Below are 17,428 nucleotides of genomic sequence, written 5' to 3'. Positions count from 1 at the left end.
TTTTAGTAACCGAAAGCGTCAGTAATATTCAAAATGATTAAAAAAGGAGCCATAACTGACAGTTCCATAAGGACGTTTTATTCAGCCAATCAAACCCAGTGCCACAGGTCATACACTAGCCAATATTTTAATTTCCACAGTATTACTTATAGTGTACACAATACATTTCTTTTATATCAAAATACAATATAATTGATTATTTATTACATTCATTGCATCACTAGCACATATCCTGGGCCCACAACAATGAACCAAAGGCAATGGCCTAATTGCAGCAGTGGTTATACACCAAATGGCTGAGTTGATACTAATCAGTCTGAAGTTCTAGTAGTCACACACTGCCATAATGACTGATAAAAGTGCTATAACACATGGTCAGTACTACAAAGTCCCCCGTTCTACACTGAGGTTATTACAGTTTTACAAGAGATCATCCTGCATTTAGACCAGAGGGTTTCTGAAGTTTTTTCCAGCAAAGCGGGCCTTGTCCCCCAGTTCTTCCTCAATTCTGTTTAATGGGAATAAGAAAAAAAATATTAACACAAATAATTAAAAATGCCATGTACATAATGTGTGCATGTAATATGAATGATTGGAATTTAATGTGTATACTGGCTTCAAATACTGGCTCTTATTTTGAAACTGCTATGCTGTACAGTAATTCAGTGTAATCAGGAAATATACCAGGACAAACCTGAGAATCTGGTTGTATTTGGCCAGACGCTCTGAACGGCAAGGAGCACCGGTCTTAATCTGGAAAAGAGGCAAAAAGCTTAGCGTAGGGTTCCTTAACCACTGGATTAAATAATGGATAAAAATTGTACGATACAGTACATTTGTATAATGACAGAAAACGCTGATACATGCATGATGTATTCTTTTTAATGAAACACATCAACTTTATGGGAAGTGGATTAGACCTACCAGTTAGCCTATAGCTCAGTTTTAGCTACAGGCCAGCTATAGGCTAATTGGTCCAACCCACTTCCAGTGAATTATGCTAAGATAGGCTGGTGGTGTCAGACTAGGTTATTACACACAGAGAGAAGAGAAGACTGTGCAGCCTCTTATCTAACTCAAACAAAAGTTGGCATGTTCTTTTAATGATGAACACTGCTACATGGACATGTAAACTCACCTGGCCCGTGCAGAGGCCAACCACCAAGTCAGCAATAAAGGTGTCCTCGGTCTCTCCAGAACGATGGCTGACCATCACCCCCCAGCCACTGGACTGCGCCATCTTACAACTGTCGGGGGGGAAAGGGCAGATTCAGTCACTCATTCTGATGTCAAATAACTTTCAATATGACCAGAAACTGTGGGTTTGTTGTCAATTTTGAGGCAGAAAATAATTTTTGAAGGAGGAGTTTAGCACACAGAGGCTTGCGAAGCACATTAGTGTAATAAATGTGCCTATTAAATTCATTAATGTGCATAGAAGACCAAATACATACGCCTGCATGGACTCGGTGACGGTGCCGATCTGGTTGACTTTAAGCAAAAGGCAGTTACAAGCCTTCTCCTCTACAGCCTTGGCAATGCGCTTTGGGTTGGTGACAGTCAGGTCGTCTCCCACTATCTGAATGTCAGTGGTGCCCGTCAAGTTGGACCAGGCAGCCCAGTCATCCTGGTCAAATGGGTCTTCAATGGACATCACTGAGGATCAAGACAAATGTAGTTATTCTCTTGACTTGTATTAATTACTTCAATGGACCGTAGGGCACATAAGTTGCTCTTTTTTGATTTTTACACAGAAACAATAATCACATTGCCATTAAATTATTCTAGGCTGTCACGGCAAACATGAATTTTGCTCAATTTCCCCCTTGGTAAGGTCAGGACACTCATGTAAAACCATTAATCATGTCTCAATACATCAAAACAACTCAGTTTATGAAAACTTCACAAAACTTGTATGTATAGGATGTATATCTGACAGCACAATTATTCATCCTCAAGCAGTGTTCTGGGGGTATTCCAGAAAGCAGATTTACTGGCTTAACTGGGTATGTAAACAAAATGATCAGGCTCTGTAAGTCACTCTGGTAACATAGGCTCTGAACTTAACCTGAACAAAACCTACCCCCTACCAGGTTATGTTCGGGTATTTAAGTACATGTTCAGCCAGGCCGCTGTTTTGACATGTCACACAATGGCATTTCCTTCTGAGGAAGGTCCGACTGACAAAGCAGCACAAATCATTCGTGCTATTCACCGTGAGAGGGTGATAAGACCACGACATATCCTTTCTTTTCCAAACAAGTTTTTGTGAGAGCACTACCGGAATCCTTAATATAGGCCTACTTGAATAATATTCTCCATCCCTACATTTCTAACTTTACACATTGTGGACAATTAGAATAGAATAGAATAAAATAAAAAAATACATCTTTAATGTAGCCCACATCATGGTGGGCATTTGTCTTTGGCTCACCAGACATAGCCTAAGACAGATGGACATACAGACAACATATCAGACACATTGAAGATATCATTAAAACGGTAAAAAAGGGAAAAATCCCTCTCTGACTGGGAGTTTTTGTAGAGTGTAGACGCAGAGCATATCAGCAAAGCAACTGTTTGTTGGTGGGTAAATTTTGCCTTGCACTGTGGTTCCTGCGCAACTTAATTTGTTTTCCTGTCCACAAACCCGCGAGGATAATTAAAGTGTAGTTTCACCAACTGGCAGGTCATCATCACTTACTTGAAGTTTTCCAAATTTGCACCGAAAATATATTTGCTGGTGAGCTTTCAATTAATGGGCCTTGCGTATTTCAGGCTTTCCGAACATCATCAGCTTCATGGATGGGATGCAAGTGCCCATTAAAGAGTCATCCATAAACGAGGCAGATTATGTCAATAGGTTTCCACAGCATACATGTCCAAGCAGGCCAGATGGATAGGCCATAGGCCACTTCTATTTTTGGATGCTCTCTTAATGGTGTTGGTGTTTAAAACACATTTTAATTTTAATAATTGCCAGATGATATGTGACGCGTCAAATCTTATCATAAATGGGCTGAGTCAATACATGATGCCAGGATGTACCGGGAATCTAATTTGAGCAACACATTTCAACAGGGTGTGTTAGGCCTATACCTTATTGGAATATTATCAGATCCGCTACAGGCTAATTAATGCATAGGCTCTAACTTGTGCAATATGTGCAATTACTACTGGGGGATAGAGGATACCTATGCCTTCCGACACTCATCAACCCGTAACCCTGATTCTGATGCTGGCCCACAGCACAAGTGCAAAATAGAAATTACATTTGGGATTCTCAAGGAATCTATGACCCAGTCAATCTGTGACAAGGTAGGCTAGTTTAACAACGCACCATTCAAAGCAGTAAATACGTAATGTCCACTGAATTATTTAATATATTGTGCTTTTGACATTAATTGGCCATCCTAAACTTATGCATTTACACGGTCAGTTAGGCTATTCTCTGCAAAGCAAGGTCTTGTTCCTTGGCAGATGCTCAAGTATTGCTCTTTTTTGTTATTACAGTTCTCCCATCCTCATAAGCCTAGAGAACTACTCCGTCTCTGGAAAATACGGTGCTCTTCATTCCGCTGGTTTCACTCATGGTTTTGACTCTCAATAGATGATGTCTTTATACATTCGCCGCGAACCCGCACAAATCTAGGTCAACACGGGGTTGATTGAACTTATTGGTAACCAGTGTTTTGGAATCGACAGCTTGGGTTTAGTCGCTACAGGTTCAGACAACCCAGAGGTTTATCTCAGTGTTTGTTAAACCCACGACAACTCTTCAGAGCGTTACACAACACAACAACAATCCTTTTTGACAACAACATTGCTGAAATGTGCCATTTAGTTTTTTAGCAGACTTAATCAGTTCTGTCTGTGCAAATTAGGCTGTTGATGATGGTTGTAAAAGTGTATGCCGTAAAATTGTAAAGTTTAGGTCGTTAGCTTGGCAGTTTTAGATCAAAACTCCATAAAGCTGCTATAACATTCATTTTATAGTTCAAACAGCTATGTTAATCATGCTAACAATTAAAAGTGGCTGGGCAGCATATGCCGCTGGCCTATGAGGAGAGCCATCTGGAGATTTTGGGAGAGAGGGAGGTAGGCACCTGGGTAATCCTGCACAAAGCTTTTGTAGAGGTCAGCCAGCTCATCAGGGGTGATGTAACGGCTAGGGTCATCGGGAGACTTGAAGTCCAGATCATACTTCCCATCCCTGTAGAACTCAGACGCAGCCACGTCCATTCCGATGACAATCTCATCAGTGTAGCCAGCCTTGCTGATGGCGTTCCTCAGAAGCTCAAGTGCTGATGGACACAGAAACGATAAGTGACCCCAAACAATTAAAGATCATATGTACAGTATTTTCAGGTTCATAGTTTGGCTTATCATATGTGCTTTTCGAGTCATATACCGGTCCTTCTGGTGTGCTAATTGATTCTACAAATTTGAATGGACAACAATTTAATCATGACATGCCATGTAACAAATCCAACTGCGCTGCAATAACCCTGTGGTTTAAATAATACTAAACTAAAGAGAGACACTCGTCTGTCTCTACCTTCTTTGTTCTCCAGGATGTTTGGGGCAAATCCTCCCTCATCCCCCACATTGGTAGCATCCTGGCCATACTTGGACTTGATCACGCTCCTCAGGTTGTGGTAGACCTCAGCACCGATGCGCATAGCTTCTTTGAAGCTGCTGGCCCCTACAGGCAAGATCATGAACTCTTGCATGGCCAGCTTGTTGCCAGCATGGGATCCTCCATTGATTACATTGAAGGCCTGAAGAGAAGACAATACTTTACCATCATTTACTTTTGGACCATTTTATTTAACATCAGACAATTCACAGTGACCTTAGAGTTGCTGAAACAGTTAGCATAGTAGGTTAGGGTGACCAATTTTAATGACTGCATACAATAATAAGTAAGTACAGTAAGTAAATAAAATCCCTGCACTGGCCTCTGTCCTATAGTCTATTCTTAGAGGCATTAAGAATTACAGCTCATCACATTTGAAAATGTATAAAAATAAGCACAAGTTTTAAAACAGACTTTAGCCTATTGATCCTTGTGGCGTTAGGAGAATAAAACAGTTCAGTTAGGCAAGCTGTATTCATCACTTCTCTGCCCCCTTCTTTGCCCTCTCTAATGAGGCTAAACACAGGCTTGTTGTGCCTGACCTGGGCCTGACCTGGGCCTGACCTGGGCCTGACCTGGGCCAGTCTTGCTGCCAAAGTTTCAACAAACCACAATACTGCCATACCAAGGTCAGGGGTGGCACCAGATTATTCTTCAGCCAATAGATTATTCTTCAGATGTAACTCTTTTTAAACACCCAATCCCCCCCCCCCCCCCACACACACACCACCACTCTTTCAACTTCATCTTCTAATACAGAGGAAGGCATCACAGAGACTTTATATCCAATTGTATTTATTTTTTGCTTGTATGTATATGTGTGATATATGTTTATATTATTAATTGCTGCTGTAACACCATGATTCCCTTTGGGGATTTATAAAGTAATTTATCTATCTAGGACACTAATCATCATTGTCTACTTTTAAGCCCCTCTCCCCACAAGAGACAAAAGCCATTTCTGAAATGTTGTATCTATTTCCACTGGAACTTACCGGCACAGGCAAAATGACCTCTGGATTTCCAGCCAGGTCAGCGATGTGTCTGTACAAGGGGACACCCTTCTCTGCAGCACCAGCCTTACACACAGCCAGGGAGACCCCAAGGATGGCATTTGCCCCAAACTTGGCTAGATATTAAAAAAGGGTAAAAGCACACCAAACACATCAAAAGAGCTTCAACAACATATGTACAAATTATAATTAAGATATACCCAAAGACAATAAAAACAAATCACATTCTTCTTCCCCATTTCAACAAAACTTACACTTATTTTCGGTTCCATCCAAGTCCAGCATCATCTGGTCGATCTTCTCCTGCTCCACCACAGACACTCCCTGAGTGGGAAGAAAATGTTTGCTTCATTTGAGTGGGTACAGAATTCTTGCTCAAAATCCAAGACTATCCCCTGATCGATCAATTGATCGATCATCCGATTAGTCTGACCCAAGTTCAAGCTGATGGGAATAGCTGAGAAAGGAGGACTAAGAAAGCACAAAGAGCATGAAAACCAATTAGTTTATGCATGTTGACGTTCCTACCTGCTCGACAAGATAAGGCCCAATAGACTGATTGACATGCTCAACTGCCTGTGAAACACCTGCAAGGGGGAAAAAAAATAAATAAATAAATAAAAAAATAAAAAGTTTTTTTTTTAAATACATCAGTGCTCTTATTTATTTAAACACAGGAGAACAAACACAGAGCGCCTCAGGATCCACCAACAAAAAGCAAGGTGCAGAAGACAACTGTGAGGAGTTCGGTCATACACTCAATGATATTGTCTGGAACATCTGAATTTAGGTTTTGGATTTATTTGAGGACTGTAGCACAACATTATAGATGTATGTTTTGCCTTGGAAACATTCTTACAATTTAAGCATTAAAGAATCCTGTTATGAAAATGATCTGGCATAAGTACCATCATCGGAGGTGTTTTAGACGTCACATTCAGATAAGCACTTTTCTAGTGACAATTGTGCCATTTCTTAAAACAATAAAACTATATCATAGAATAGTATATTTGAATGCAAAAACCATGCTTACTTGTAGAAGTATATGAAGTTAATCACTACCAATTATTTAATGGCTCATTTCTGAACTTTTCATGCAAAACACTGTTTGCAACTTTCCACTGGTGCATATTAAGTTTTGATGCATACATGTTATGAAATCATAGTAGAACAGCTAAAAAAACAAACATACATTTTTAATGTTAGTGATACCCACTTTTTCAACCATTGCATACAATGCGTACAACAGTGTAGTCTACATGACAGCATGCTACAAGCCACGAATCATGGGCTATTTGACTAAACCACACACAATAAAAAAATATATCATGCTCAGTGACTTGCAAATGAACATGCATCAAATCCTCATTTTGTTCATCGCCCCACCATCTCATCTTCTCTAAAAGATATCAATGACCAGAGGGTAAAATGATTAGGTTTGTTAGTCTGAAACCAACATGCTGAAATTCTATTCCATTCTCTTCTGAATAGTATTACCTGATATAATGCTGGGACAAAATCGCATTAGCTAATTACAGTTCACTCCTGATGGGTAGAAGGAAATAACAGAACAAAAGTAGTGTGGAAAAATTAAATTAATTGGTCATCCAGGACTTTAACTGAAGCAGTCTACTGTAACACACCCAAAACAACCTTATAAATGAAGATTGTGTATGTAACCTCAATACCCCTGGGTAGTTAGTGTGGAACTTCAAATGTTTTTGTATGTGGGAAAATATGTCCCCCTACAAACTAGGGATGTAAAGCATGCAGTGGCCTGAAAAAAGTTGTGGGTTCAATACTCGGCTTCTACCATTGTGGCCTTGAGCAAGGCACTTGACACAAAGTTGCTCCAGGGACCCATGAAGTGTAACTGACATAATAAATCACTTTGGATTCAAAATGTCTGCTAAATGAATCAATGTAAATGTACTTAAACGGTTTGGTGTAATAACATGTACCTTTACACCCCTACTACACACACAAAAACACAAGGCTTTGCAGTGGACAGATGATAAACACATACCCTTGCCCAAGTAGCGGCTCTTGTCATTGTCGCGAAGCTCCAGAGCTTCATAGATGCCAGTTGATGCTCCGCTAGGGACAGCAGCTCGGAAAAGACCTGTTGCGAAAAAAAAAATAAAAAATGAAAGGATTAGAAAATGTGCTTTTTTACTACAATTATACTCTGCAGAAAATGTTTTAACCAGATATCACTTTTCAAGCATTATTAGGTTGTAAAGAAATTCTCAATGAATTCTAAATTAGAGTACGGATGAAGAGTTATGAATCAAAAGGATCACTAAGCTGTAAAAACCACTGTGATATGCAACACTAAGTTAATCCAAAATTTGCTCATGATCTGTAAAGGACTAAACAGCAATTTCAGATATACACGGCAGAGATGTTAAACCCCTAGTGCTATATGAACACTAGAAGTCGTTGAACTTGATAAGAGATAACAGTCACCTCGGTCAGTGAAGAGGTCAACTTCCACAGTAGGATTCCCTCTGGAGTCAAAGATCTCCCGGGCATGAATCTTCAGGATAGACATGATTCTGAAATTACACAAAAAGGAATTGTTTTATCATTAATTTACATCACTTTTACACTAGATTGATTTAACAACACCTTTTTTAAATGTAATGTGTGATCTGAATGCTTCCCCCAAAATTCTATACTATACTATACTATCTATACTACTAGACTAGTCATAAATATTCTCATTCTTTTTAAGTCTGACATTCTCATGCAAGTCTGGGTCTGGTGATGTCTACTTTAATAAAGCATCTCTGTCAAGTCCTCTGCCTGAACAGCATTAGCAGAGGGCACGCTGTGGGAATCCGTTCGCCTCAAATACCTGGGGCACACTGATCCTTGACATTTAAGTCACAAAAACGTCTCCATAAACCACACAGCTCAAAATGTGCAGTTGTTTGTTATGAATGCATTGCATACATCCCTCATTTATGATAAAAATACATCCTCAGTGTTCAGCTATTAAAGATATTTCACTCTCAGGCTATCTGAGAGGACTAACAAGATAACTGGATTATGATCTGTCAATCTTTATCAGCTGACAAGCTGTAGTTACACCACTGGCTTCACGTAGGCTTCCTCCACGAATAACCAGGCCAGGCCATTACTTCAGTTGTCTGATTTTGTATCCCAGGCCTAGAGATGAATACTGGTGAATATAAACCACTGCATTTGTTAATTCAAACAATCCCTTTACTGAGAATGTACTTTGTACTTTGAATGATCTAAGGGGGAAACAACATGTAAATCCATGTAGGGTCTTCACTGCTGCCATTTCGAGTTAACGTTAAAATATCCAGGGGATTCTAGACCGTCAATGATAATCAAACAGTCAAAATGACTATTCGCTTTACATTCTGCACGTCTTGATTCTTTGTTTCGGCTGTGTCGAAACAAGCTGGTTACATTTTAACATCCAGATTACTATTTCATAGCGCGTTTGTCAACTTTGATTGTGAAATTCTAGACTCCCACCCCTCACTGCAAACTAGCACGTGTTCCAACCCTATGGTTCCAACGCTGTGTGACTTCCCCTGTCACAAAGTCAGAGCTGACATGTTACATTATATCATTAGTAGGCCTAAACTCACATCTAGTTGTCGTTTTCCCTTTCATGATCAAACCGGTATCTTAAATACGGTTCCTTCCAACCAATTTGGTTTGAAAGAATACTAATGGTTAGGATTTTCTTCAAATCCCAGCATCAATTATTACTGAACGTAATTAAAACCAAGGTAGTTGATGGTCCAGAGTAGAAATACCAGGCATTCATAATATAAACCTAACGTAACGTTAATATTAAATCTCCATCTCACCAATTTGCAGAGGTAACGTTTGCCAACATTAGGCTAACGTTACCGCGACTTTAATACCGTTGGATTAACCGACCCATACTTCTACAAGTGGCAATGAGACTTTGTTAAAACAATATTACAATTAGCATTAATTTCACAAATAGTTTAAAAGACATAATAAGTAAAGAAGCAATGTATTACCGTTTAAGACGAGAGACGACCGTCAAGGTGAGCAGAGAAGCGGTGTACGTGCCAGACTACTTGTGAGCAGGACTGTAAGTAGCTACCTAAGTAGTATTAGCAGCTAGTTAGCCGACCCCAGCTAAGACACGGAAGAGGCCCTACCTCCCCTTCACTGCCACCTAGCCTGATGGTCCAGTTATGCCATATTTTAGGTAAACCTGATTTTGTGGGTTCATTTTTTTTTTTTGTGCTGTTTCTTGTTGCCAAGAGGTTAGGTAACTCAATAAGATTTAGAGAGAATGCCCGGTGATATCCCTTCCCTCTATAAGCCTTTCTTTTTCAATGTGTTGAATATAAGGCGAGGCACTACAGGTGGGTAACACAATTAACTAGCTGATATCTATGAAACTTCCCTAGTTGAACATTAAATATGAAAATGTAGGCCTATTAATTAGGCATGATCTAATTAAATATGTGCTGATTTGCATAAACTTTAAAAAAAGCTAAATCTGAACATTAGATAAACCCAGGTTCAAAATTACTTTTTCATTGTGTTGACATATTGGGAGTCTTTGACACAGGTCTTATGTCGGGAATGGCGAGTAGGCCTATGTAAAAGTTAATTATTGATCACAAACGTTTAAATAATGATAGTGGGTCTAGGCATATGTGATAATGTGTAGTGGGCAGTGGAATAAATTGATTTCCGTTTGTGGTGACTGCTGACTTAGATAAGGGATGAGATTGAATAGATCTTTGAATTTATCCTGGTCTGGAGCAGGCTAGCTCCACAGAATAAATCGCCATGGTAACTTGTACCATAACATATCCTGCTGCCCCCTATCCCGCTTTTGTGCAACTGGATCACGGATAAATTGAGCCAGGATAACCAAGATATCCCGGCTTAATCCCTTATCCTAGTTTTGTGCAATAGGCCCCAATTGGCTCTGAATGTTTACCAACATTATTCCATCAAAAATGGCTGCTGTAAAAAAGGTCCATTGTTGTATGCCATTATTTTTCTCCGCCTAAAGGTATGTGTGTGTAGCAGGGTGAGGTTTTGGAGGACAGCACTAAGAGCCAATCACTGTAGCCAGACTACGTCACTCTGGGCCTAGCACCCAGGGAATGAGTTAATCGAACACATAATTGCACCATTGCACACAGGTTCTTATACACGAGGCAGAGACGTGAATTCCAGTGAAAGCATGACCCAAGTTTATTCAACTGAAGCCAGGGAAAAGGAAAGGGGAATAGCTGCAAAAAGACATGAAGTCTGGGTTAGGAAAGTACAAAAATATTTATGTTTTCTTGTTGTACTTTTGTTTGAAAATGATCACAACTAACAGACATTGGTTCCATAGGGGAGGCACAATGGAGCCAAATGAGCAAGGCAGGGGTTTACCTGGGGGAGGCAGACTACTGATAATGTGCCCTAGAGCCCACACACATGCACACACACAGCAAGAAAGATCAAATAGTAACACCGCAGACCACAGGAAACATTCTGATAATTCACACCAAAATGTGCATCTTAACTGCACCACCAGTAGGTGACTGACTAGCTGACAAATAATTATCCAAACAAAACTTTAGTTTGTCAAACCATTAATAAAAAAAAAAACACTCGATGAACAATATAAGGAAGTGGCTCCTTATGACTTTGTAGCCAACATCATGCAAAGGTCGCTATATGCCAAGTCCTGTGTGTTGTGTGTTGTTTTTTGTATTGGTGCTTTTATTTTGATGTCTTTGGTTAACATACAAGTCACATGGGCATAGGTAGTAATGAATGGATGGATATGCACCATCGGTATGGCGGCATGGAGAGGGGGTGAGGGAGATCACATTTTTTGTTGACCGTTTCGAAACGTGTTGCAACACATTGAACACATCCTATGGGTATTAGTGGTATTGCAACGCACTGTATGCATCTTTCACTGCCCTCACACTTTATGTCTGATGTTGCCATGCCCATGCTCAGCTGCTTGGATGAAAAAAGTTTTACAAATCTCCCTCCTCTCTGTGACTATTGTTTGTTTGTAGTCGCTAAATTCACAACATAACAAGAGTTCAAAATCAGTACAATGATCTTTGGACACTTCCAAAATTCAGTCAAATTTCAGAAAAATATGCTTACATTTTGACAGTATGTACACATGAACTTTCATATACTCTCATACTCAGACATAAACTCTAAGCTGTTCCGGTAAGTCATCCGCTACTCACCTGAGCCACATTGTGACTTGTTTAACTTAGTAGCTAGATTAATACTGCATTCATGATAACTGTAAACTCGGAAGACCCAACTTTAAAAATCCCAACTTCCAAAAAGAGTGTCTTCATGAGTTTAGCTTGAAAAATATGGATTCCTGCTATAACATGATTGCGTTTGTGTTGTCTTTACAGGGAACGCCTAAACAAGTTATTAAAACTACTATGGTTGAACAAGAATGAGAAAATAATAGAAAATAAATGTCAATGATTGAATTAGCCACACTCACTATTCTGAGATGGCCTGACCTTCTCAGGTAATACATTTAAACCGTGAACAGACTAGCTGAGCCCTGGAGCTTTGGGCCCTGGAGACCCTGGAGATGTTGTTATTTCAGTATGGAGTAGAATTTCAGTTAATTAATTAATAAAAACACCACGGTATAGTCTATAGGAGTCTACGTCTATGTGAAAGATGCAGCATAACTTTTAATATTCCACGGAGCCTTCTCTCAGCCTGCCCTGACAGTTGCTCTGCGGCTATTGGCTGCAAAACAATTCATTATTCATGCCAGAAAACCATGATGGGGGCACTAGATATCTGCTAAATTAACCATTTTATTCCCCAGGCTAATTATAGAGGGCCTTGTAAATGGCCTTGTAAAATCACATCACATTTTATTTTGATAGACCAAAGTTGCATACCTTCCATGCTAACATCAGAGAACAAGATAAAATACCCTGTTCATCCATTCTATGACTCCTTTAAAAATGATATAGTTCAACTGACGCCAACTGTGCCTAAGTTGATATGTCAACGTGATCTGCAAGTGTCAGACAGAAGGAAAGATGGCAGACAGCCCCTCACACTCCAGCTGCAGTCTACCTGTTAAAACACATTATTTTTGTCATGGGAGATTTTAGCTAATGAGAGTGATGCTTTGATGTCATGAGCGTGAGTTCTAGCTTGTGTAGTTAAAATGCAGACTAAAAACATGGAAGCAGTCTTTCTATTGACATCAGTGATTAAAAAAAAAACAGATAGTGTGGTGTAAAAAACAAACAAAAACAAACATACATACTGTACATCACATTTTGTGTATGAAAAAACAGGAAAAGATGTCAAATTCCTTGCTATTGGATACGAATTGAGGGGCTGGAGAACAATGACTGGACACAGATGAGACGATAGTAAACTGCTCCCTGCAAATGTCTGAAAATACAACAGCTCATAGACATCAGTGTGTTTTATTTTGTATGCCTATATGTATGCGTATGATTATTTTGTATTTTAACAGAGAAGTTCAAGTCCACCCTGGGGTCCCATCCTATCTCTCTATCCCACTATCCCACTCAGCTCCTTCGTGTCTCGTTCCTGTCTCTTCACTGCCCTATCGGGACAAAAAGACACATAGAGGGGTGAGAGATTGTAACACTAAGGAACCTGGTGTAATGATTGCTATTGCTTTCAATGCTTTTGACTAATGCACCTCATTCAAGTCAGCTTTTTTCTACAGTAGGTCTGTGCATCTCAGCTCTGCAACCATATCATGTAACCGTAACCCTATCTAATTCTAACCCTATCATGTAACCGTAACCCTATCTAATTCTAACCATATCATGTAACCGTAACCCTATCTAATTCTAACCATATCATGTAACCGTAACCCTATCTAATTCTAACCCTATCATGTAACCGTAACCCTATCTAATTCTAACCATATCATGTAACCGTAACCCTATCTAATTCTAACCATATCATGTAACCGTAACCCTATCTAATTCTAACCATATCATGTAACCGTAACCCTATCTAATTCTAACCCTATCATGTAACCGTAACCCTATCTAATTCTAACCCTATCATGTAACCGATCTCCTGAGCTTTATTCTCTGGCAGGTGAGAGAGGTCCCAGGTATCATCAAATTCCGACCTTCCACTACAGTGTGCTTCAAATGCTGAACTTTATTCGGAGGCCCGAAAGAAAAAGGTCAGAACTATCTCTCACATTACCAAACCACTAATATTTTAACAGCATGTTTTCTGCCTGTTGGATTAAGCCCATGGGTCTTGAGATTGATTTTTCCTTATTCTACCACAGGAACACATTGTAGAAAGACAAATGTCATATGTTCTTTATATATACAGTATGTCTTTGTACTTGGATAAAGTGGGTTCCAGAGAATATTTGTGCCAAGTTTGATGCTTGTATCACAAAGTGAACACTAACTAATCTGCTACACTATATTTTGAAAATGGTTATGTTGAAATTCAGTAAAAATCAAGCCTGGTCCTGGATATTTTCAAAATCCTCCCTCTTGTCCGGACTACTTTTCCCTTCCAAGAGCACCAGTGGTTTGAGGGACACCAGTAGCGTCCCTGCTGGTAAGTGTAGTGTAAATGTAAGTGACAGGTCATCTGCTGTACCTGTGACTGCCACTTCCTCTCTGGGTTTCTGTAAAGAGCAGTGCTGGTGATCTGTCACATCTGCTGCCACACCAACATCTACAGGAAGGACCAGAGTATGAGTGCAAAAGCAATCCGTTTCAAACAACAAAATGAGATGGCGATGACTAAAGTTGTTTACAGAAATGTTCAAACTTTTAACCGTGATGTCCCTGCTGGCAGCGATGACGAAGAAGTATACACCAGTTTGGTGTTCAGAAGAACAGATAACTCTATCCTTGCTCAGGATGGCCAAATCCAACACTTTGGTAAATATGAACATTATCACTACTTATCACTACAAATACATTATTCATAGTATTTATTGTACATGACTCTGTATTTACCACAAACTATACATCTGTTAATGTTGCCTATACGTCAATATTACTTATAGGGCTTTTATATGTCACTTGAGTATTTCCTACATAATTTTACTCTTTAACTCTACATTTTTAAATTAATCATGTGACTCCTGACATACCTATACAATCAATGGTCACACAAATTGCACAACCCAATCTAAAGGCTTCATAGGTTTTTGCATAATTTACGTCACCAAAAATAGAATTTTAACGCACCAGCAGAAAAGGGCTGCTGGCTACCGTAAGATACATCTAATCATTCTGAATTCATAAGAAAAGGTTAGTCTTGGTCACAAAAATGGTGGATGACATTGGTAATGGCTGCTGAATCTTTTGAAATGTGATTTGTGTGACATTATTTTGCTTAGATTTGTAGATGTGTAGCGAGAAATAAACACTGTACTATCTGATTAAACCATTGTTGTAACCATTGATAGCGTCTGGTCTGATATATGTGCCGCCTGTCAAACTAATTTCTACCGTTAGCCTGCTAGCTTCTGTAAACTAGTTTAGTTTAGTGTTACGGCTTTTGCTAACATCATACCTTCGTGTTGTTAACCAAAAATTCTAGAGTGCTACGCTTTCTTAAAAGATGCATTCAATCCAAAGTCATGTCTAGTGTGACAGCTCTCTATTTAGGCAGCGAGGCAGCAGTCTTCCGTTTTGAACAGAACCACAGTATGCTCTGCATCACGCTTTCAGTGTAGCCCAGAGTTACATATTTTGGTTAACTACATTTGAAGGCAAGCATTACTGCAAATTCCTCTTCAGTTTGTAATGGAGAAGGGTAAAATACTTTAAAAGTGTATAAATACTTGTGTATGGTGTTTTCCTTTTTTTTCTTTTTATCTGCAGGTCTCTACAAACTAGCGGTGGTGTTTCTGGGCCTTCTGTGTGCTTTTCTCCTTGCCATCATCACAGGACTCAGCATCATGATCACTGAAGGGGGACAACAGTTACAGGACTGTTACATCAGCCAAGCAGAAATCAATGCAACTACTCAAGAAAGGGATGAATTGTATAAAAGTTTTACAAACTTAGTTAAAGAGAAATCACAAGTACAGGACAGCTACAATCAACTACGTGAAGAGAAATCCCAGTTAGAGGCCACATGCAGTACTACAGCAGAAGAAAGAGATGAGTATTTAGGGTTCTTTTTTTTACCTGTAGGCTACATATACCACATGTAATCACAATCTCTTCCCCAGGTTGTAATTAATATATGTCTTTCAGAGTCGATGAAGAATGTAAAACGCTATATAGGTATGTGTGGTGGTATGTAATCCCACAATTATTATTTCATTTAGCATACAATTACTATAGAGCAATACGTACTAAACATCATTGTTGAATAAGTGCAGGATGATTACTTCAAAGGATTTTAATAATTGCATGATGAAATTGTCTAAACTTATTGCACCCACCTGTCTCACAGTGAGGGTCACCCTGGATCCTGACACAGCACACCCTAACCTCATCCTCTCTGCTGATGGGAAACAAGTCAGACTTGGAGATAAACAACAGCATGTCAATCACAACCCAAAGAGATTCAATGCTGTGCCATGCGTCCTTGGAAAAGAGGGTTTCTCTTCTGTGCGGTTTTATTATGAAGTTCAAGTCAGTCAGAAGATGTGTTGGGACATAGGAGTGGCAAGAGAATCAATTAAGAGAAGGGGCAATATTAATTACAGCACTAAAAATGGATTTTGGATAATATTGATGAGCGGGAACGAATATTTTGCACCAGAAATCGTTGCTAATCCCCTCTCCCTGAAAGAGAAGCCCCAGAGGGTGGGGGTGTTTGTGGATTATGAGGCAGGTCTGGTCTCCTTTTATGATGCAGACAGTTGGCACCATATCCACTCCTTCACTGGTGTCTCCTTCATTTCTAAGTACTTGCGCTATTGTAAACCAAATTCCAATGACCATCTCCTCACCAGTTAAGAGTTACTGCTGACAAACCCTCCATATCATATCATACTGTAATAATGCAATTTACATATATTCATAAACCATATTCTTTTATGCAGTGACGTAGAGTACCGAACAGATATTTTCATCAGCATGTGTTCTGCCTGGGGATCAAGCTCATGGTCCTGGTACTACTGTATATGCATCTTACTCTACTACAGGGATGCATTATATAGAATATGAAATGATGAATGATTCTCTCTCACTGTCCAAGTATGTTATTTTTCTGTAAACATAATAGGTTATTTAAAAATTATCATGAATCTATACTCTATTATTTCTCTATGTTTACTTAAGTTATGCTTTAACTTAGGACATCACATTATCACCATTTTTGTTATGTGTATTTTGAAATAAAATTATCGGATTGTCTATTTACACCCCTGGTACGAATAGCCTTGGCCACACAGCTGAGCTATTCACACCCTATGACATAACAACAAAAAGACGTTGCTCACGTGCACAAAAAACATGGCGGACATTCGTTTTTTCGTCAGCAGAAAGTGAAGAATTCTGAAAGGTTTCGGCACTAATATCTGTTCAGATTAAGTTTTAGATTGAAAAGTTGTGTTTTATTTTCATAATCTTGGTTCAGTGAACACATACAACTGTCAGTTTGTTAGTTAACAGAAATTTCGTGAATATGACGTTCAAGTCTATAAACTATATGTTTACCTGCAAACACCATTTACTTGTGGAAGAAGATAGTGCAGTGGTCGCAGACCTGGGTTAGCATGCAGGAGACTGGGGTTCGATTCCCGTGT

At 39.3% G+C, this 17,428-nt stretch overlaps 1 protein-coding gene and 1 long non-coding RNA gene across 4 annotated transcripts; one reads left to right on the top strand and one right to left on the bottom strand.

Moving 5' to 3' along the window:
* Positions 1-56: 56 nt before the first annotated feature.
* On the bottom strand, positions 57-9,828 carry eno1b (enolase 1b, (alpha)). The gene is made up of 12 exons (XM_042089786.1): positions 9,687-9,828; positions 8,122-8,210; positions 7,679-7,774; positions 6,181-6,239; positions 5,907-5,976; positions 5,635-5,768; positions 4,559-4,781; positions 4,107-4,304; positions 1,455-1,656; positions 1,139-1,247; positions 695-753; positions 57-508 (listed from the first exon to the last, which is right to left on the bottom strand). The coding sequence occupies exons 2-12, from the start codon at positions 8,204-8,206 to the stop codon at positions 442-444; spliced, it is 1,302 nt and encodes a 433-aa protein (XP_041945720.1). The 5' UTR covers positions 8,207-8,210; positions 9,687-9,828; the 3' UTR covers positions 57-441.
* LOC121707318 lies at positions 9,799-17,100 on the top strand. 3 transcript variants are annotated; one of them, XR_006031299.1, is made up of 6 exons: positions 9,936-10,040; positions 13,181-13,301; positions 13,783-14,268; positions 14,395-14,597; positions 15,549-15,956; positions 16,129-17,100. It is a non-coding gene; the product is annotated as an uncharacterized LOC121707318 (long non-coding RNA). The 3 variants fall into 3 exon arrangements; XR_006031298.1 differs by lacking the exon at positions 9,936-10,040 and adding an exon at positions 9,799-9,880 and having other exon boundaries at positions 13,783-14,597; XR_006031297.1 differs by having other exon boundaries at positions 13,783-14,597.
* The last annotated feature ends 328 nt before the right edge of the window (positions 17,101-17,428 follow it).

The sequence above is a fragment of the Alosa sapidissima genome, chromosome 4 (assembly GCF_018492685.1).
Source record: "Alosa sapidissima isolate fAloSap1 chromosome 4, fAloSap1.pri, whole genome shotgun sequence".
Lineage (NCBI taxonomy): Eukaryota > Metazoa > Chordata > Actinopteri > Clupeiformes > Clupeidae > Alosa > Alosa sapidissima.
The sequence above is the reverse complement of the archived record's forward strand: the minus strand, read 5'-3'. Positions and strand labels throughout refer to the sequence as shown.